Below are 21,218 nucleotides of genomic sequence, written 5' to 3' on the forward strand. Positions count from 1 at the left end.
AAATCATTTTAACAATACCTTTTTGACAAATAGGTTATATATTTAGAACATTATGCATGGAATGGACGGTTCAGATTAAATAGGACCCCGATAAATCCCGAACGTTCGGATTTTAAGCATGTCATCTCGAACGTTTTTGCATGGCAACTTTAGTTGGCGTGTGGTAGCAACTTTAGTTGTTAAAACATGGCAACTTTGTCTCAATTCGTTTTCTTGACAGAAAATTGCCATGGTTGCCAACATCGCGTGAACTAAAGTTGCCATGAAAAACGTTCGGGTGGTCATGCTTAAAATCCGAACGTTCGGGATTTATCATTTCCGCAAATATTTCTTCTAATTGGTAAGAGGAACCATCTTGAAACTGCTTTTCTTGAAAATTGCATACTCCCTCCGTCCGAAAATACTTGTCATCAAAATGAACAAAAAAAGATGTATCTAGAACTAAAATACATCTAGATACATCCCTTTTATTCATTTTGGTGACAAGTATTTTCGGACGGAGGGAGTACTATGTTGTCATTTCATACAAAGTAGTTTGTTCCTTCAATCAAAGAAATAAATGAGAACGCTAAATGGACTCCAGGCTGGTTATCCCTAATTACTCTTCCTCTGATTTGACTGTGGGACCCAGCAAGATATCCCTCCTAATTTATCCCCTACAGCCTGATTTTACATGCGGTAGGTGAGATATCCTCCCCACTAAACAGTCACGGGAAAAGCAAAGAGAAGTGAAACTCGACGTTGCTTGGAACAGGCAGGAAACAATTTCATTCAAAATAAATTAGTTCCATGGAAGGAACAAATAACATAAACTAGTGGTCGACATATGACCATTTTTTCATACATATGGATATGGAAGGATGAAGTCTTGCACTACATCACATCGATCAACGAAGACTAGCTAGAAACCTAATCTCAGCTAGCTTACCATGCACTGACTGACACAATTAAGAAAGAACGGAAATGAACTTCTTCTACAACAACCAACTAAATGACGGATAGCTTTGACACTTGTCAACGAGATCGAGCTTAAGGCTCTGACGGAGAAATGATCGGACCCTACAGATCGGAGCTAGCTAGAGCTTGAGAGTCAAGTCTATGTTGCTGGCGGTCTCCTCCTTTTTCTTCAACTCATTAATGCTATGGTCGCCGCCGTTATCACTTCCGCTGCCGCTTGCACCAGCCCGCGAGATCCCGGTCACCGCCGGCGCGGCCTCAGGGAAGGCCGATATGGGAGCCCTGGAAGACGCGCCATAGCCGTAAGCCTCCGGCCGATACATCGGGCGGTGGGCGGCGGCGAGACGCGCGAGCCCGGCCAGGTACGGCTGGGGCGCCGCGCCCCACCCGGGGTGGTGCATCTGCATCCCATAGAACGGCGGCGTGGGCGAGCCCCGGGCGAGGAATGACCTGCCGGCGGCGGAATAGGGCCAGGCGGTGGCGTAGCGGAGGTGGTGGTCCGCCGCGCCGTACAGGCCAGCAGCAGGGTCGCCGGGCCGCCCCGCGGCCGCGCGCTTGGCGATGGAGCGCTCGCGCTTGTGCGCGTTCTGGTGGCCGCCCAGCGCCTGCGACGTGTAGAACTTACGCTGGCAGTAGTTGCACTTGAACGTGCGACGGTTCTCGCCGCCGGCGACCACCACCGCCGCCTTCGGCTCGACTGACGGCCCCGCCGCCACGACCGACTCGGCCTTTCCCTTCTCCTCCACGGCGGCGTTCTCCACGAGAGCGAGAGCGCCGACGAGGTTCAGGTCCAGCGACGGCGCCGACAGCCCCTCATTGGCCGGCTGCACCTCCTCCGCCTCCTCACCCTCACCCTCACCTTTCACCCCCTCCATGGACGCGGTTCGGAAGCTGTGCCCCATTAATGGTTGTGCTGTTTGGTGTTTCTTGGCACGCGAGTTGAGTGCTTGGATGGGATCTGGGCTTGTCAACTTATACAAGGGATCGGAGCGCAGGGAGGGGTCAAACGCGGAGATGATGTGATTGGCATGCAAGTTCACTTGCCAATTCTCAAGATTGCGCGAGATCACAGGCTGGAGTTTAATGTGGTCGAGATCACGGCCTTAATTCGTATGTAGTAATTGCGGCGTCCATATCCCTTCTGTCACTCTTTCATACTTTCCATACTCGCACAGATCAGATACGATGTCTCCAGTTTTGAACTCGATGTCTTCACGTCGGGCTTCAACTTATTGTTTCTCCTATTTTAGTTTTCCAAGGATAGGTACGGATTTATTGAATGTTTAATTCACATGGATGTGGACAATGGTTTCAGGATTTGGTACGCTATCATTGGCAGCACGGCATCCAGCTGAGAAAAAAATTTCGGGTCATATATGCTTTTTTTTTTGCTAGAAAATTTTCAGGGCCATATGCTGCATAATAAGAATACAAAGTTTTTTCATTTTTGGCTCCTGATCAGCAGATACCACCAGAAAATTACCCACCTCAATTGCTTCTCCCAAACAAAATTATGATAGCATGGCAGCGGAGGCGATGAGCGAACCAGCCGGGCGAGGCGATTGCACCTACCACCATTAACGGCCTTCTAGCCAGCATTAATGGCACCTTAGGGTTATCTACTCCCCACCCCTACCCCTCCTCCTCATCTCTCGCCCACATCCACAACCCACGAGCTCCTCTCACGGCCAAAATCGGCGAGCGAGATGGTGGGGAGTTCGAGTCACAAGTCGAGGGCAAGGAGGGCATGCCCCGTGCATGTGGTGGTGGCACCGCTAATCCTCGCGGGAAAGCCGCTGATTCCAGTGGCGCAGTTGCCAGAGATTGATGTGGCGACTCCGGAGGCGTAGACGGAGATCTAGCGGGTGGTGCGGGAGCGCTTCCCTGACTCGTCCAAGCGGCCCGACATCTGCGTGGGGATCATCCGGTCCGTGTTGTTTGCGGATGTCGCGCGGCTCGTCAGTGACGATGGGGGGAGGGTGGATTGCGACATGTTGTTCTGGGCGATTCAGGAGGCAGAGTTGTTGGATCCAGGCTAAGCGGCGAGGTTGGCTAGGTTCAAGACAAGGAACCAGTCCAGGCTCAACATCCGTCCGCCGCCGGTGGTGGAAATTGACAACATCCCTCGGGAATTTTTACCGCCGGTGGTCAGCCCCTCTCATGTCCCCTGAAGATCAGCGCTCCCGGTGGGCGTGCGTTGCGGAGGCCACCTAGTCCACGCACGCGTTGTGAGAGGGGCGGGCTGCGGAGATGTGGCCTAGATCCACTCCTGTGGCCGGGAGATCTCAGGGAGGTGCCACCGCTCCACAATAAGGTAAAATTTACCCACATCAGGAAACATAGGATTGGTGTTGTTCTGAATGGTGATTCATTTGGTTTTTTGGGTGGGGCAATTAATAGTGACATGAATTTGAGGGTTGTCCCTCGGTTAAGGTTGATTGGTTCTGTTCCGAGTACTCCAGATTCTATTAGATCTTCATGTAATTCGCCAATTCCGGCGAGGTCTATGGTCGGCGGCGATTTCTCTTGTGCGATGGCGGGTTCTTCGGTTTCAAACCAATCGCTGCCAGCGAAAGGGCCTTCGCCTATGCTAGTGGTGTTGATCAAAGGATGTGTGGTTTATCGAAGATGGCTTTTAGAAATACGTGTCCTAGGAAGGATGACTGGTATGATGAGGTGGTGGTGGATTTCTTTGGGCAGTTGTGTGTGATTCCATCCCCACGCTGCCACCCCCAACCTCATATACATCTTGCCAAGCCATCAAACCCTAGCTATGCCATCCCATAGCTCCTTTGGGCAAGGAAGGATATGTTTCAATCAAGTAATTTCACCATAGAAGATTGTTGTCCAGTGCCATATTGTGGTTGATTTGACGTTGTACCCATGAAATTTAAGCCATCGGTGGAGGGTTTTTGACTTGGATTGCATCGTTGCAGAAGTTGTTCAGATAGGTATGGAGAACCATGGAAAGCACGCTCAGCATCATCGGTGTCCGCAGCCAAGGAAGAAGACCATCCCCACATAGGACGGCAAGGCCTCGTCGTCGGCGTCTGTTGTCCCCGTCAAGCCTGCTCCATAGGGGGGCCTGGAAGCCGGCAGGGGTGGTGAAGCAAGCTTCTACGGCACAGGGGCCTCCTCTGCTCCGACGGCCCCAGCCTCAACTCCAACCACAACCCCGTTGGTACGACCCCTTGACCCGAAATATAAGGACATGACATGCTTCAATTGCAGTTGGCCTGGACACTATGTGGGAAATTTCATGAGCCCAAAAATGCTTCATCTGTGTTGATAATCATAATGTAAACTACTGCGTGGCTTGGGCTGAGCCGCAACCTACAACTAATTATTTCGGCAGTGCTGCTGTGGGGCTTGGTTTCTACCATGTGGACATTCCTGTTGTGGCTGAATCTAGTTGGCTGAATTACAAAAATTGTGCGGTATTGTGACTGTTCAAAGGTGAAGTTTCTGCTTCAGAGTTGTTGGTTTAGTTGAAAGGTATATTCTGCAAAATCAAAGAGTGGCCGTGGCAAATCAAGGAATTGGAGGATAAATTTGTTTTCCTTAAGATTTCCCCCATGGAAAAATGTTGTGGATCTGATCGAATCCCCAGCTTTTGGCCTGCCAATTGATGGGGTCTCTGTCAAGATTTGTGAGTGGAAAGGGAAGTTGGATGAGTTTAGAGATCTAATGGAAGCTTGGGCGCAGATTGAAGGGATACCATCTAAGTGGTGTGCATGGAAGGTTTTTACTCAAGTGGCAGTGTGCTTTGGAATCCTTGTGGATGTGGACTGGAATGCGGTATCTTTCAAATTTTCTATGAAATCATCAAGATTAAGGTTGCTTGCAGAGACCCTGAGAAAATTACTTTGGAGAGGCTAGTAGAGATGAAAAAGAAACTATAGCTGCTTTTCTTTTCCCTGGAGGTGTTTGAGTAGCATAGTTAAGATTCTAATGGAGAGGATTGTCATCCTAACATCGGTAAACAAGAAGGAAATGAGGAGGACAATGGAAATGATCCTTCTGGCAAAGATCAAATGGATGAGGATGAAGAGGAAGCTATTGATGACTTGGACAGAGCTAACTTCCCTACCAAACAAAAAACTCATGCATCTTCAAGCAAAACCAATAAGACACTGTCTGCTTCTGCAGCTGAATTTCACCCAATGAACATGATGGACTCTGTTCATGATAGCTTTGTGCAGGAAATCAGGAACCAAAACCCCAGGAAAGAAGATAGTAATGAGGTGGAGGAAGGAGGTATCAGTCCTTGTTCATACAAGGTGATATTTGATGAAATGGATATTGTTCCTATGCCATTACATCTGGAATACTGCAATGAACATCTTAGCAAAGTTGAAATGGATGAATCCAAGGGGGGAGAGGAAGTTATGGCGACTAAACTTCAATGCTTTCCTGAAGATTTAGTTGCGTCAATTGGTTCTGTTAAGAGATCCTTTTTGGAATCTTTGGAAAATGTTGAACCAGACAGGAAAAAGAAGCCTAATGTGGAAAAAACTTCATCATGGGGTCCTGTCTTGGTGAACAGACCAAGAACTAGGAATCATGGGAATGTGAAGATCATGGATAAGGCTGCTGTGTATATGCAGAATAAAAACTAGGATATACCCACCACTTTCAAAGGTAAATCTTTTGCTACTCTTGATACTGATGCTTTTGCTTCTCAATCTGTCATGGTGGGCATTTGCATTGTAGATAGTAGGGAAGAGCGTAATGATATCATCTTAGATTTGATTAATAGAAAAAATGAAGTGCCTTCAATTTGCATATATGAATCCGGAGATTGTTTTCCCTGGATCACTTGATATTGATTTAGATAGTGATGTTTTTCCCTCTAATTGTAATTCCTCCAGGACAGGGGGCGTTGTTGTTCTGGATTTAGATAGTCCATCTATTCATACTAAAAATCAGCCTTGTGGCTTGTCGCGTCCATTTAGAGTTAAATGATAGGTGCTTTCTGGAATGTTTGAGGGCTTGGTTAACCCGGTAAATTACAGTGCCTTGCTGATTTTGGGAACAATAATCATGCTGATTTTGTTGGTTTCCGTGAAACCAAAAGAGAAAATACGGATGCTAGTTTACTTAATAGTATTGCTAGCACTAATGATTTTAATTGGCATGTATTTCCCTTAGTAGAACCAATGTTATTGAACCAATAGGAGAACCTAACAAATCCTTGTGAACAGTACCTGCACACACAAGATCAAATACGTGCACCCAACATGGGTAAGAGGGTTGTCAATCCCCTTGAACTCGTTACTTGCAAGGATCAAATTGGGTAGTGATAGATAGATAAATTGCAAAAAAGTAAATAAATTGTAGCAAGATATTTTTGGTTTTAGCAATATGATAAAGATAGACCCGGGGGGCATAGTTTTCACTAGAGGCTTCTCTATTGAATAAATAGCATATGGTGGGTAGACAAATTATTGTTCGGCAATTGATAGAAAAGCGCATACTTATGACATTATCCATGGCAATGATCATGTATATAGGCATCACATCCCGTGACAAGGAGACCGAAAAGATTCTACATCTACTACTATTGTGCCACTTCGAGAGCGCTTCTATAATTGCTTCTCTACTTATTAAGTTCATAACAAACAGAGTAATGTATGAAGTATGATAACATGATGTAGACATAATAAAAGAAAGCTATTAAACCCCATCGTTTTACCCTTAATAACAACAATACAAATGTGTGTCTCAATACCCTTTCTGTCACTGGATGAGGACACCGCAAGATTGAACCCATTACAAAGCACCTCTCCCACTAAAGATAACTCAATCTAGTTGGCCAGACCAAATGGATAGATCAGAAATAAATACAAAGCTATAACAATCATGCATAATAAAGTTTATAAAAGACTCAATTACTATCAATGAATAATCTTGTCATAAACCACCAATTTATCGGATCCCAACAAACACACTTCAAAAGAAGATTACATTAGATAGAACTCCATGGAGACCATGGAGAACTTTGTATTGAAGATTCTAGCTATGGACCCATAGGTCTGTGGTAAACTACTCACACATCATTGGACGTGCCACAAGGATGAGGTAGAAACCCTCTGTGATGGATTCCCACTCTGGCAGAGTACTAGAAAGGGCCTCGAGATGGGCTCACAAAAGAACAGAAGATTGCGGCGGCGGAAAAAGTGTTCGAGTGGCTCTCTATTGGTTTAGGAATATTTAGGAATTTATAGTGCTGGAATTAGGTCAAACAGAGCTATGTGGGACCCAAGAGCTCAGGGGGTGAGCCGGGTGAGCTCGTCGCTCTCCTGTAGATCTTCAGCCCCCCCCCCCCCCCCCGAACGTTCTAGTGTCCCTTCTGGTGCAGAAAAAATCACTGTAAAGTTTCATCGTGTTTGGACTCCATTTGGTATTGATTTTCTGAATAGCCAAAATAAGCAAAAAACAGCAACTGGTACTCGACACTGAGTTAATAGGTTAGTTCCAAAAAATGTTATAAAATTGCATATAAAGTATCCAAGATTGATAATATAATATCATGAAACAATAAAAATTATAGATACGTTGGAGATGTACTATTCTGCTCTTCACATTGTGCATGTAAAATTTGTGTTGGACAAGTTTCTCCATGCATGACATCCATTTGTAATGGAAAAGGTAGGGGGCTCCCTATGTGAAGTTGCCAAAAGAATTCTATGCATGTTCTAGAAAGATAGCTTAGCATTATGTGCTCTAGTATGTTAGAAGTTAGAAAATTTTCCCATCCTCTCTGCTATACATTGATGTTTATTGTTAAAAGAAAATTGTAGTATTGTGAAACATTAAATTCATACAAATTTTGCTATGAAGATTTCAATTAATGCATACCAATGAAGGCACATCAGATATGTCCTCATGCAAATAAAAATCTGTAATTTATTAATTTATACGACACCTTACATATGATCTTCAATAAATGTACTTATTCCAATTAATTTTCTATGGTGCCAGCAAATTATTCATAATAGCATTCTCTCAAGAAAAAGGTGCACATCGAGGGATGCCCTTTCGATTGTGTCAAATAACCCTTGGTGGTGATGGATTTTCCAATGTGTCAAATAAAGAGAATGATTAAACTATTCAGTGTGTCCATGTAAAACATGCCAAAAAGGTTATCACCAAGCATAATGGCAAAGGATGAGTATTTACTTTAGGACATGGAAAATTAATAAGATTTGTGCAGGAAGATGAATGGATCAGCTGGGCCATCGAGCAAGCACATAATTAGTTCAATGCCTCAAATATTCGAAGATACGATATATAAATATTGGAAATTATATGGCCCACATTAATACTAAGCCAATTGTGAAAACAAATGGCGAATCAAACAAAAGATTTGATTTGCAAAATATTTTCTTTTATTGTGGGAATCATCTTTAAATGTGCTCATTTTTTATTTTCTTGTCTGTACATAGAAATTTATTGCTATGTGGTCCTAGCATGGGTGCTTTTACATGCAACACCTGATTTTTACACATAACGTGTTCTGTGAGTGTGAGATGGTAGTTTGACGCAACATGACACCAAATGGGCGGATATTATCGCACTGAGACACAAATCCGAACATTGGTTTGCTAAACCTTTTTGCGCGTGCAGTATTTGAATAAGCAAACTGGGCACCCTTGAAAATAAAAATCACACCCCAACAGAAATCCAAAAAAAAAACTTTCGCTGTCAAATCCAATCCATGGGAGAGTTTTCGAATGAAATGCAAACATACATTACAATACATTCTTCCGAGGTAACCTGAATGATATGCCCCGGGACAGACCGAACTCTGGTTTCAACATGAATCCCGTTTCACAAAGTAGACTTCTAAATTATTCGGAAGTGTTGTACTGAAATGGAATCGAAGTTATGCCATACATATGGATTTTCCTCATCTACTACGGTTGATACGGTCGGCACCAAAATCAGATTTGATTTGGCGATGGACCTGAATCCTTCGATAGTTGATGGGCCATTGGTGGGCGTGGGGGTGACCTTGTTTGTCTATCCCCACCATGCTCTACACTAATTTTGGTGTATTCCTTCACCACACCTATTGCCATGCCAATCGCCTCTTGGTGCATACTAATCGTGCAATTCTGAGGGAAGTGTTATCCCATATCAGGAGCCATATTGCTACACTGTTACTCTCCCTCTTCTGAATGTGCAACAAGTAAGGCAACGTAATCACCCCTTCATCCGTATGGGCTCCCCATGCTGCAGAGTGCGCTTGGCAATCATCTATAACACTAAGCTCCCTAGTTTTAAAAAGCCCACATTCAATTGAGGTCTCCAATTAGAATTGGGTCACCCGATTTTGACCAGGTAAAGAATTTTTCAAAGCTCTCTCATTCAATTCTTTATACTATATACTATGCTTCCTAATTTTTAAGGCCTCACAATTAATTGAGGTATTTAATTTAGAATTGGGTCAACCGATTTTGAGCGGCAACACTTTCTTAAGCTCTCCCATTCAATTCTTTTAGTTCACTATGTTCCCTAATTTTGAAACTCTTTATTCAATTTTATATTTGGTTTACGATTTTGACTGGGCGAACGATTTTTCAAATCAATCAGTAGCAACCGGTCTATAAAAATATATCAATCCCGCCTACCCTCTCACAACCTAGAAAAAAGAATCGCCACCATGTGGTATTGTAGCACCAATATAGTAGTACATGTGAGCACTAATACAGAAATTTACCCACACAAATATAGGTTGGTTAGCGGATAACACAGAATAACACCATGAAAGGCCCACCAAATCATCGAATTATAAATAAAAATAAAACACACTCTATCATATCCCCCACACGCTAAACTAAGGTGGCGTTTGTTTGGGCTTCAGCTAGAGATTCCCAGATTCTAGGCCTCACAAAATCAGAATCCAGAACAAACACATAGATTCTCACCCCAGCTTCCTATAATCGCTTCTAGAAAATGAACTACCAGCCACGTCCAAGCCGAAGCTGCAAATTTGGTGATTCTTGGTGATTCCCAAGATGCCACTTACCCAAGTTGAAGTTTGGCCCAAGTTCTCCCTGTTATCACAAAAAGAATGCCACTCCTCCTCCCCTGACCAAAGTCTCCAACACACGTTATCCTCTCCCCCGAACGAAGAGAGAGAGAGAGAGAGAGAGAGAGAGAGAGAGAGGGGCGATGCAGGGCTCAACTAGCGTCCGGCACATGTAGCTTGTCCAAAACGGGTGGATCCTGTGCCATCACCTCCGCCTCCCCCCTATTCCGTCCATGAGCCCCGCCACTATCGCTGCCCAGGAGCTCCGCCTATGACCTACCGCCTCCGATCTCCGTGTATGCCGCCCCTCTCTGAGCTCCAGCCACCATACTCTGCCAGGGCAGCCCACCAGGCTCCGGTCAACCTGCGCCACTCCACCATGGTGCCAACCCCCCCCCCCCCCCCCCCCCCCCCATCGTCCTCGCTGGTTGCCATGTTCTACAAGTTTTGTTATTGACCATTACACATTTGGGGTGTTCTAGGCATTTAATGGCACTTCCGATTTCTCTAAAGTCGGGTAAACAAAGAGCCTATTTCTGATTCTCGTAATCTGCAGCTACAACTGATTCTAGGAATCGAAGCCGCGGTCGATTCTTAGGAATCTGTAGCCCAACCAAAGGGGGCATTCCATGAGTTCCAGTATATAACGGGTATTAGGTTTGTTGGAAGTCAAACTTCTTTAACTTTGACTAAATTCAGAGCAAAAATATCAATGTCACAACATTCACAAAAAAACTATGGAAATTCATTTCATGATGAATTTAAATACTAATTTGATATTATGTATTTTGATATATTTCTATACAAATTTGATCAAACTTAAAATGTTTGACTTTTCAAAAAAGTAATACATCTTATATTTTGAAACAGAGTGATTATTTTTTGAAGATACCCAACAACACCAATGATGTAGCAAAGCGCCCCAACCCTTCTAGTTATGGCGATTTCCAAGCCAAATTCTTCGGTCAAACATGCCCAGCGAGTTCTTACGATGCAACTAGGAATTTGTCGGTATGCATCGCTATTTTCCGAGTCAATGGCGGAGGGAAAATGAAGGCAATTGCATCTCTCTTTGCCATTTCGACCCCATAGGTGGTGTATGTCTACAGAGGATCTTATATCCAATATAACATTTTAGATCCTATACATACCAAGGCTCTTCCATGTCCCCCAGAACTAAGGACTCTACTCACACATGGGAATAGCAAACATCATGGGAATGGTGACGGTACACATGAATGAATCAAGAAAGTAACATACAAGACGATCGTCTAGTGTGTTTTTTTACCGCAAAAAAACACAAGACGGTCCACTAGGGTTCCTGATGTTACAACAAGATGGAGGTGTGGATATGGATGAGGATGGTGGTGATGACGACAGTGGTGATGATGTTGACGTCACCTTGTGTGTGGTGGTGAAGATAATGATCTCCTCCTTGTCAATCCCTCCTATGGATGACTCCGGGGGCTAGGGTTCTATCTTGTGGATGTGCTTCTAGTGTGTGTGCTCGTCTGATCCCTGATCCGACTTCACCATGTGGTTGTTCTGGACGAGGCGGCGGTGCTGGTGCTTTATACGACCACACATACGAGCGGGTGCGCTCGTATACTAGGGAGGCTTTTTCTCTAAAGCCGCCATGTGGACTTCTCCTTTGTTCCTTTGCTTCATTCTTTTTATGGTAGTCAATTATCACACTGAATAATGTTATTCCACTATAATTTCCGAGGATTCCTTCCATAGCACTTGTCTACCATGTCATGTGAATACATGTTGTGTACGTATGTTTAGTTCCCTTAATTTAGAGTGAAATAGAAAATAGAGCCGCATGTTGCCTAATGTTCTCGAAACAGGCTTTCGCCCCGCTTTATAAATAAAACCACAACCAAACAGGTCCACACCGAACGATATAAGGTGGTGAGGTGGTCCTCTTACAAAGCCGATCCCAAGATAACCTGTAATGAAACCAAAAGAAAATACAGGAAGAATTGAACACAACACCACACTACGCCCTAGCGCATCTAAGCTCCACGACATCTCCCTAGGAGGGAGAACGGCGCAAAGCATCACCTCTGTCATGTCCGCAACGAACATAGTTTTTACCTAGAACCCCGACATGGTGAGAAGAGCCACGGCAACGTCTTCAGGAAGAGAGCGGCGCCCGCAAACGTCGCCGTTGTCGGCGCCGAGGCGTAGAGCTTTCGCTCGGCAACTCACTCGTGCCACCACGAGGTGCTCAGGACTAGCACGGCGAGGTCAGGTCCCTTGATCCAGATCGGGGCACCGCCACTGAGAAGACAGAGAGGACGCCCGAGCCACCACCCCGTCTCACCTGTCATGTTGCCCACACGACCAAGATAGGGAGTCACCACTGCCATGAGGTAGCCCGCCGAAGAACCAACCATGTGGAGCGCCAACCGGGGCCGCCACCGTGGCATCCATGTCCAAGCCATCACCAGCCGCCCACATCACGGTGTACCCACCACGGTAGGAGGGGTAAAAGTGCTCTCCTCTCACCCCTAGCCCAGCATCAGCCATGAAGTGTGGATCACCAGCACCACAGTAGGAGCGTCGACACCTGCCTCCAGTCGCCCCGGTGGACTGGGGGCGCGGGGGGGCACAACTCCGTGACTACCGACGGCTGCCGGTGAACACGCTCGCACGACGCCATATCCGTGACATTAAGAGCTTTAAAGTGCTTTATGGTTCTTTTGAATGTTATTGGCATGTACTGTCATATTTTATTTCCAAACTGTGTTGTGATATTATATTGCCCGTTTCTGTCATGTTCAGTTCACAAATATATATATGTCAGTCTGTGGTTTGAAGCTCTATTTGCTAGATTCCTTCATTTACAATGCGCAAAATCTATTTGCATTTTCATTTCACATCATGTTATGAAATCTTCTAGCAGATGTCGTCTAATACCAAACTTACTTCTGTGATATTACTATCTGTCTTGCAATGCCAAACTCGCCCAAATCACTGTTTTTTCCAATGCAGATAACAATGTACTACAAAAGATAGAAAAACAAAATTGACATGTACACAACATTCCATTTTGAGGCATTGTGCATGTGTGCTTGCTTGTGTTCCGTTATATTTAGTATAGATAGTGTTCTAAAAAATTATATAAAGTTACATAGCAAACTTCATTACACAAATAAGCAAACATTCCCACTCAGGAACGGAGACAAAACAACATTTCAACAAGAAAACAAAATGAAATAACTAAATAAAACTAAAAAAAGAAGAAAAAAATGTTTATGAATCTATGCAATATGTAGAAGATAAGACATGGTTGCACCAGCAAAGCGCAGCATGCCTTGCTGGTTCGTTCATGTCTTGGTTTTCAAATTTTGTGTAAATATTTACAGTTCACACTCTCTTTTTTGTTGCAGAAGTTATATTTATTCTTTATCTTGTGTTTAAAATTGGTATAACAGGGCCTATTTTTTAAACTGAAAATTTTAGCAAAGGAATGTGTGTATATTGGTGAGTGGTATAGTTCCATTGAGAATATATTTGTTCAGTATCAAACAGTCTAACGTCACCCACAAAAAAACACAATCTATGATCAAATGTCAAAATTAAGAACCAATCAAACATCCAGAAGCATATTCGGCATGTTTAGTTTTCTGGGCATATCCAACCTGCATCGCATGAAGGAGCTTGGCTGGGGCTGGCCTGGTTGAGCTCATGCAAGAAGGAGGTGAGATGTGTGTTTGGTCTTTGGTATACTTGCATGATATGGGCCACGCTCACCTCAGATGTTGTTTGGTAGGCTGCATAAGGCCAAACAATATGATAGATGTGGAATTTGATTCTAGGTGCTTGTACACAGGTATGCAAAATAATTAGAAGATTCTTTTGGTGACCTGCATTTCAACTTAGATATCTTTGCTGATTGTTGAAGTAAAAGAATAATTTTTTTTCGAAAAGGGGGATCTCCCCGGCCTCTGCATCAGAACGATGCATACGGCCATCTTATTAACCAAATAACAAAAAGTGCCAACAAGGTTCCACAGTCTCCAGCCAAACAAAAAGCAAAGGATAAATGCAGCTCACACAGAGCAACAGACGGCTAGATACACAAACTAGCCCGAAAAAGATGCCACAACCGGCTGGCTAAAAATAGATAGGGAAACTAATTGCCTATCCTATTACATGACCGCCATCCAAATCGGTTGAAGATATCCCGAGCTACCATCTCCCAACGGATAGATCCAGTAACCAAATGCTCCCTGGCCTCCATCGGAGTGAGTAGCGACCACGAACGGATCAGTGCCATAGCTCGGAAAATAACCTGCAAGAAATGAATCCATGATGTTCTGTTAAAAACCAAATCATTTCTGCAATTCCAGATAGTCCATAACAAAGCGCAAACTCCAACCCGAATATGTCTTGCTAATTCAGGCTCAACCCCATTAAGCCATGTCCCAAATAAAGCATTGACCGAAGTCGGTGGAGTAATATTAAAAGCAATATGGACCGTCCGCCATAGAACTTTGGCCAACGGGCAATCAAAGAATAAATGCTTAATCGTCTCATGCCGATCACAGAAACTACACCTAGTAGGTCCTGTCCAATTGCATTTAATCAAGTTGTCCTTTCTTAAAATAACTTGTTTATGGACAAACCACATAAACACTTTAATTTTTAAAGGAACTTTGACAACCCAAACATACTTGGAAGTTGGAATAGCATTCGAATTAATAACATCAATATACATTGATTTAACTGTAAATACTCCAGAGCTAGTCAACTTCCAGCGCAATATATCGGGTTGGTGAGAAAGTTGAACCTCCATCAGTCTCCTAACTAGATGGAGCCATTCTTCCGAACGATTGCCCGCTAGCGACTGTCGAAACTGAATATTAAGGGGGACAGATTGGAATACCATTGCCACGAACACCTCACGCCGGAGAGGAGGGGAGAGCCACGGCCACCTGCCCCAGCTCTCCCCCAGCGCAGCCACCGGCGCGAGGGCCACCGCCCCAACCGGAGAAGCAGGAGCCGAGGCCTCCTGCCTCGGGATCGCTACCCCGGCACTGGCCAAGCCGACCGGTACCGGCGTCGTAGTGGGGGAGGAGGCTAGGCTACCTCCCCCACTGCCAACCAACACCGGCCTCACCGGTGTGACCTGCGCCAGACCACGAGAGGGAGAGGCCGGGGCCACCTGCCCTAGACTCCCCTCCCCAAAGAGCACCTCCGAACCTGTCGTTATATCCCTACTCGAAGCCACGGTATGAGGAAGTGAACCCACCTGAGGCTCCACCTCCGTAACCATCACAGGACTAGCCACAACATCAAGCTCCAAAGGAGGGAGCATACACTCAAAGCAATCATCAGACTCAACCCTGTCACTCCAAAGCCGAGGAGGAGCCGAAGCTGGCTCGAAGGACCCAAAACGCAGTGTACTCATCGGTACCGTCGGGGCCGATGCAGGTTCTACTCCAGAACCATCACCGGGCAACTGAGCAGCCGTACTAGGCCCATTAGCCCTCTCTCGTCCTGCCTCATCAGTCGGGTCCTCACGAGCACCGGCATCACCATCCCCCTCGTGCATGTCCATATCAGCCCCAGAACCCACATCGGCGAACAACTCAGCATCCTCAAACTCTATCTCCGTTAGCTTAGCACTTGATCGTTTAGTATGTGGCTATTGCTTTCTTCATGACTTATACATGTTCCTATGACTATGAGATTATGCAACTCCCGTTTACCGGAGGAACACTTTGTGTGCTACCAAACGTCACAACGTAACTGGGTGATTATAAAGGAGCTCTACAGGTGTCTCCAAAGGTACATGTTGGGTTGGCGTATTTCGAGATTAGGATTTGTCACTCCGATTGTCGGAGAGGTATCTCTGGGCCCTCTCGGTAATGCACATCACTTAAGCCTTGTAAGCATTGCAACTAATGAGTTAGTTGCGAGATGATGTATTACAGAACGAGTAAAGAGACTTGCCGGTAATGAGATTGAACTAAGTATTGAGATATCGATGATCGAATCTCGGGCAAGTAACATACCAATGACAAAGGGAACAACGTATGTTGTTAGGCGGTCTGACCGATAAAGATCTTCGTAGAATATGTGGGAGCCAATATGAGCATCCAGGTTCCGCTATTAGTTATTGACCAGAGACGTGTCTCGGTCATGTCTACATTGTTCTCGAACCCGTAGGGTCCGCATGCTTAAGGTTTCGATGACAGTTTTATTATGAGTTTATGTGTTTTGATGTACCGAAGGAGTTCGGAGTCCCGGATGAGATCGGGGACATGACGAGGAGTCTCGAAATGCTCGAGACATAAAGATCGATATATTGGACGACTATATTCGGACTTTGGAAAGGTTCCGAGTGATTCGGGTATTTTTCGGAGTACCGGAGAGTTACGGGAATTCGCCGGGAGAAGTATTGGGCCTTATTGGGCCATACGGGAAAGAGAGAGGGGCTGCCTAGGGCAGGCCGCCCCCCAAGGCCTAGTCCGAATTGGACTAGGGGGAGGGGCTGCGCCCCCTCCTTCCTTCCCTTCTCCCTTCCCCTTCCTTCTCTCCTACTCCTAATAGGAAAAGAGGAGTCCTACTCCCGGTGGGAGTAGGACTCCCCCCTTGGCGCGCCCTCCTCCTTGGCCGGCCGCCTCCCCCCTAGCTCCTTTATATACGGGGGCAGGGGGGCACCCCAAAGACACAACAATTGATCCTTGAGATCTCTTAGCCGTGTGCGGTGCCCCCCTCCACCATAATCCTCGATAATATTGTAGCGGTGCTTAGGTGAAGCCCTGCAACGGTAGAACATCAAGATCGTCACCACGCCGTCGTGCTGACGGAACTCTTCCCCGACACTTTGCTGGATCGGAGTCCGGGGATCGTCATCGAGCTGAACGTGTGCAAGAACTCGGAGGTGCCGTAGTTTTGGTGCTTGATCGGTCGGGCCGTGAAGACGTACGACTACATCAACCGCGTTGTCATAACGCTTCCGCTATCAGTCTACGAGGTTACGTAGACAACACTCTCCCCTTTCGTTGCTATGCATCACCATGATCTTGTGTGTGCGTAGGATTTTTTTTGAAATTACTACGTTCCCCAACAGTGGTATCAGAGCCTAGGATTTATGTGTTGATGTTATATGCACGAGTAGAACACAAGTGAGTTGTGGGCGATATAAGTCATACTGCTTACCAACATGTCATACTTTGGTTCGGCAGTATTGTTGGATGAAGCGGCCCGGACCGACATTACGCGTACGCTTACGCGAGACTGGTTCTACCGACGTGCTTTGCACACAGGTGGCTGGCGGGTGTCAGTTTCTCCAACTTTAGTTGAACCGAGTGTGGCTACGCCCGGTCCTTGCGAAGGTTAAAACAGCACCAACTTGACAAACTATCGTTGTGGTTTTATGCGTAGGTAAGATTGGTTCTTGCTTAAGCCCGTAGCAGCCACGTAAAACTTGCAACAAACAAAGTAGAGGACGTCTAACTTGTTTTTGCAGGGTATGTTGTGATGTGATATGGTCAAGGCATGATGCTAAATTTTATTATATGAGATGATCATGTTTTGTAATCGAGTTATCGGCAACTGGCAGGAGCCATATGGTTGTCGCTTTATTGTATGCAATGCAATCGCCCTGTAATGCTTTACTTTATCACTAAGCGGTAGCGATAGTCGTAGAAGCATAAGATTGGCGAGACGACAACGATGCTACGATGGAGATCAAGGCGTCGCGCCGGTGACGATGGTGATCATGACGATGTTTCGGAGATGGAGATCACAAGCACAAGATGATGATGGCCATATCATATCACTTATATTGATTGCATGTGATGTTTATCTTCTATGCATCTTATCTTGCTTTGATTGACGGTAGCATTATAAGATGATATCTCACTAAATTTCAAGATAAAAGTGTTCTCCCTGAGTATGCACCGTTGCCAAAGTTCGTCGTGCCCAGACACCACGTGATGATCGGGTGTGATAAGCTCTACGTCCATCTACAACGGGTGCAAGCCAGTTTTGCACACACAGAATACTCAGGTTAAACTTGACGAGCCTAGCATATGCAGATATGGCCTCGGAACACTGAGACCGAAAGGTCGATCGTGAATCATATAGTAGATATGATCAACATAGTGATGTTCACCATTGAAAACTACTCCATTTCACGTGATGATCGGTTATGGTTTAATTGATTTGGATCACGTGATCACTTAGAAAATTAGAGGGATATCTTTCTAAGTGGGAGTTCTTAAGTAATATGATTAATTTAACTTAAATTTATCATGAACTTAGTCCTGGTAGTATTAGCATATCTATGTTGTAGATCAATAGCTCGCGTTGTTGCTTCCCCGTTTAATTTTGGTATGTTCCTAGAGAAACTTGTGTTGAAAGATGTTAGTAGCAATGATGCGGATTGGATCCGTGATCTGAGGTTTATCCTCATTGCTGCACAGAAGAATTGAATCAGTCGGCCTGACTGTGACCTGGGACAATGTTTTAGTCTGGAGGTACTTGTTACGGAGGATCTGCGCCCACATGGCCTCAGTCCCGGAAGACAGCTTCCACAACCACTTACTAAGAAGGCATGTGTTCTTAACTTCAAGATTTTCAATACCAAGACCCCCTTGGTCTTTCGGTCTACAGATGATGTCCCATTTAGCAAGCCGGTATTTTCTTTTAAGTTCATCACCCTGCCAAAAGAAACGCGACCGATAGAAGTCCAGTCGTTTCCTAACACCAACTGGGACCTCAAAGAAAGATAAGAGAAACATAGGCATACTCGTGAGCACCGAATTAATCAATATCAAACGGCCTCCGTATGACATGAGCTTACCCTTCCAACAGCTCAGTTTTTTCTCAAATCGTTCCTCGATGCACTTCCATTCTCTGTTTGTTAGCCTACGATGGTGAATCGGAATACCAAGGTAAGAGAAGGGTAAACTCCCCAACTCGCACCCAAACAATTGCCTATAAGACTCCTGGTCGTCTTTGGCTCTACCAAAGCAGAACAACTCTCTCTTATGAAAGTTAATATTTCACCCGGTCAATTGTTCAAACAGGCATAACACTAGCTTCATATTTCTCGCCTTGGCCAAATCATGCTCCATAAAGATGATTGTATCATCGGCGTACTGTAGGATGGAAACACCTCCCTCAACAAGATGAGGTACCAACCCACCCACTTGACCATTCTCCTTAGCCCTTCCTATCAAAATTGCTAACATATCCACCACAATGTTAAACAGGATAGGGGACATCGGATCTCCTTGTCTTAGGCCTTTATGTGTCTGGAAGTAATGACCTATGTCGTCATTCACTTTAATTCCCACACTCCCTTTTTGCGTAAATGATTCGACCTGTCGGCGCCAGGCTTCATCAAAACCTTTCATACGCAATGCCTGTTGGAGGAATGGCCACTTAACCTTATCGTACGCTTTTTCGAAATCCACCTTAAAAATTACTCCATCTAATTTTTTGGAATGGATTTCATGGAGCGTTTCATGAAGAACAACCACCCCTTCAAGGATGTTCCTGTCCGGCATGAAAGCAGTTTGGGATTGCTGCACCATAGACTGCGCAATCTGTGTGAGCCTATTAGTCCCGACCTTGGTGAAGATTTTGAAACTAACATTGAGGAGGCAGATCGGTCTGAACTGCTCAATCCTCACAGCATCCGTTTTCTTCGGGAGCAATGTGATAGTTCCAAAATTCAAGTGAAATAATTGAAGCTGTCCAGAGAATAAATCATGAAACATCGGTAGTAAATCCCCCTTAATAATGTGCCAGCACTTTTTATAGAACTCAGCCGGGAACCCATCCGGACCGGGAGCCTTATTATTTTTCATTTGTGCAATAGCATCGAACACCTCCTTTTCTGAGAACGGGGCAACCAGGATATCATTATCAGCAGCAGACAATTGAGGGACGTCCTAGATCCTGGACTCATCGAGGGACACACAATTGTCCTCCGGCGGTCCAAATAACTGTCTATAGTATTCGGTAATATAGGTTTTGAGATTATCCTGACCTAAAATAGTGCCCTCATCCTGCTCTAGCTGAAAGATCCGCTTCTTTCTATGCTTACCATTAGCAATGAGGTGAAAGAATTGAGTATTCGCGTCCCCTTGGACTACTTTGCGGACCTTGGCACGCAAAGCCCACTTCAATTCTTCTTCGCGGAGAAGTTCTTTCAGCCTCTTCTCCGCCTCATTTTTAACCTGGAGCTCGGCGGGCAGCAACATCGCGGATTCGGCTTTTACGTCCAAGGCCTGTACAAGAGAGAGGAGCCTATCCTTCTCAATCTTATACACCCCACTAAGGTGCTTAGCCCAACCCCGTAAGAAACTTCTCAAATGCCTAATTTTATTCTGCCAGCGCTCGACCGCCGTCCTTCCTCCAACACCCTTGGCCCACTCCCTGGCTATGATGTCTAAGAACCCCTCGTGTTCGAACCAGGCCATCTCAAATGAGAAGGTGTTTTTGTTTTCCATATGGTTCGGCTCCACTGAGTCAACGAACAATGGTGTGTGATCGGAGATTCCCCGCGTGAGAGCTTCCACCGTAACAAGAGGGAACTTCTGTTCCCACTCCACGCTGGCGAGAACCCGATCAAGCTTTTCATACGTCGGGTTTGGTAGAGCATTAGCCCAGGTGAACTTTCTACCAGAAAGCTCTATCTCCCTTAGATCTAAGCTTTCAATAATGGTATTGAACATAAACGACCACCTGCCGTCAAAGTTATCATTATTTTTCTCCTCTCTCCTCCTAATGATATTGAAATCACCCCCGACCAAAATCGGAAGCTGTTCGGATCCACAGATCCGAACAAGATCCGCCAGAAACTCCGGTTTAAGCTTAGATTGTGCGGCACCATAGACCGCTACCAAAGCCCAGTTGAACCCATCAACTTTAGACCTAACTCGAAACTTTACCGCGAAGTCACCCATTACTACACTCCGGACTTCAAGGGAATCGCATCTCACACCCAGTAAGATACCTCCCGATCTACCTCGTGGCGGGAGACAATGCCAGTCGAAATCAATACCGCCCACAAGAGAGGAAAGAAACTGCGGCGCAAAATTCTCTCTACCGGTTTCCAATAAAGCAATGAAATCTAACCGATGTTCCAGAGAAGCTTCAGCAAGAAACCTTCTTTTAGCCAAGTCCTTCAGACCTCTGCTATTCCAAAAGATTCCTTTCATAGTTCATCATGGAATTTTTTAGCAGTCCG

General features: G+C 45.3%; 2 protein-coding genes and 1 pseudogene across 2 annotated transcripts; 1 reads left to right on the forward strand and 2 right to left on the reverse strand.

Moving 5' to 3' along the window:
• Window positions 1-757: 757 nt before the first annotated feature.
• On the reverse strand, window positions 758-2,098 carry LOC147982006 (uncharacterized). The gene has a single exon (XM_087517257.1). It carries the CDS (start codon window positions 1,857-1,859, stop codon window positions 1,077-1,079), a length of 783 nt encoding a protein of 260 aa, XP_087373383.1. The 5' UTR covers window positions 1,860-2,098; the 3' UTR covers window positions 758-1,076.
• A 1,822-nt stretch (window positions 2,099-3,920) lies between these two features.
• LOC147982007 (uncharacterized) lies at window positions 3,921-5,950 on the forward strand (annotated as a pseudogene).
• A 13,967-nt stretch (window positions 5,951-19,917) lies between these two features.
• LOC147982008 (uncharacterized) lies at window positions 19,918-20,934 on the reverse strand. Its single transcript, XM_087516171.1, has one exon. It carries the CDS (start codon window positions 20,932-20,934, stop codon window positions 19,918-19,920), a length of 1,017 nt encoding a protein of 338 aa, XP_087372297.1.
• Between the last annotated feature and the right edge of the window lie 284 nt (window positions 20,935-21,218).

Source organism: Triticum urartu, chromosome 3A, assembly GCF_056163025.1.
Source record: "Triticum urartu cultivar PI428250 chromosome 3A, HENAU_Tu73, whole genome shotgun sequence".
Taxonomy (NCBI): domain Eukaryota; kingdom Viridiplantae; phylum Streptophyta; class Magnoliopsida; order Poales; family Poaceae; genus Triticum; species Triticum urartu.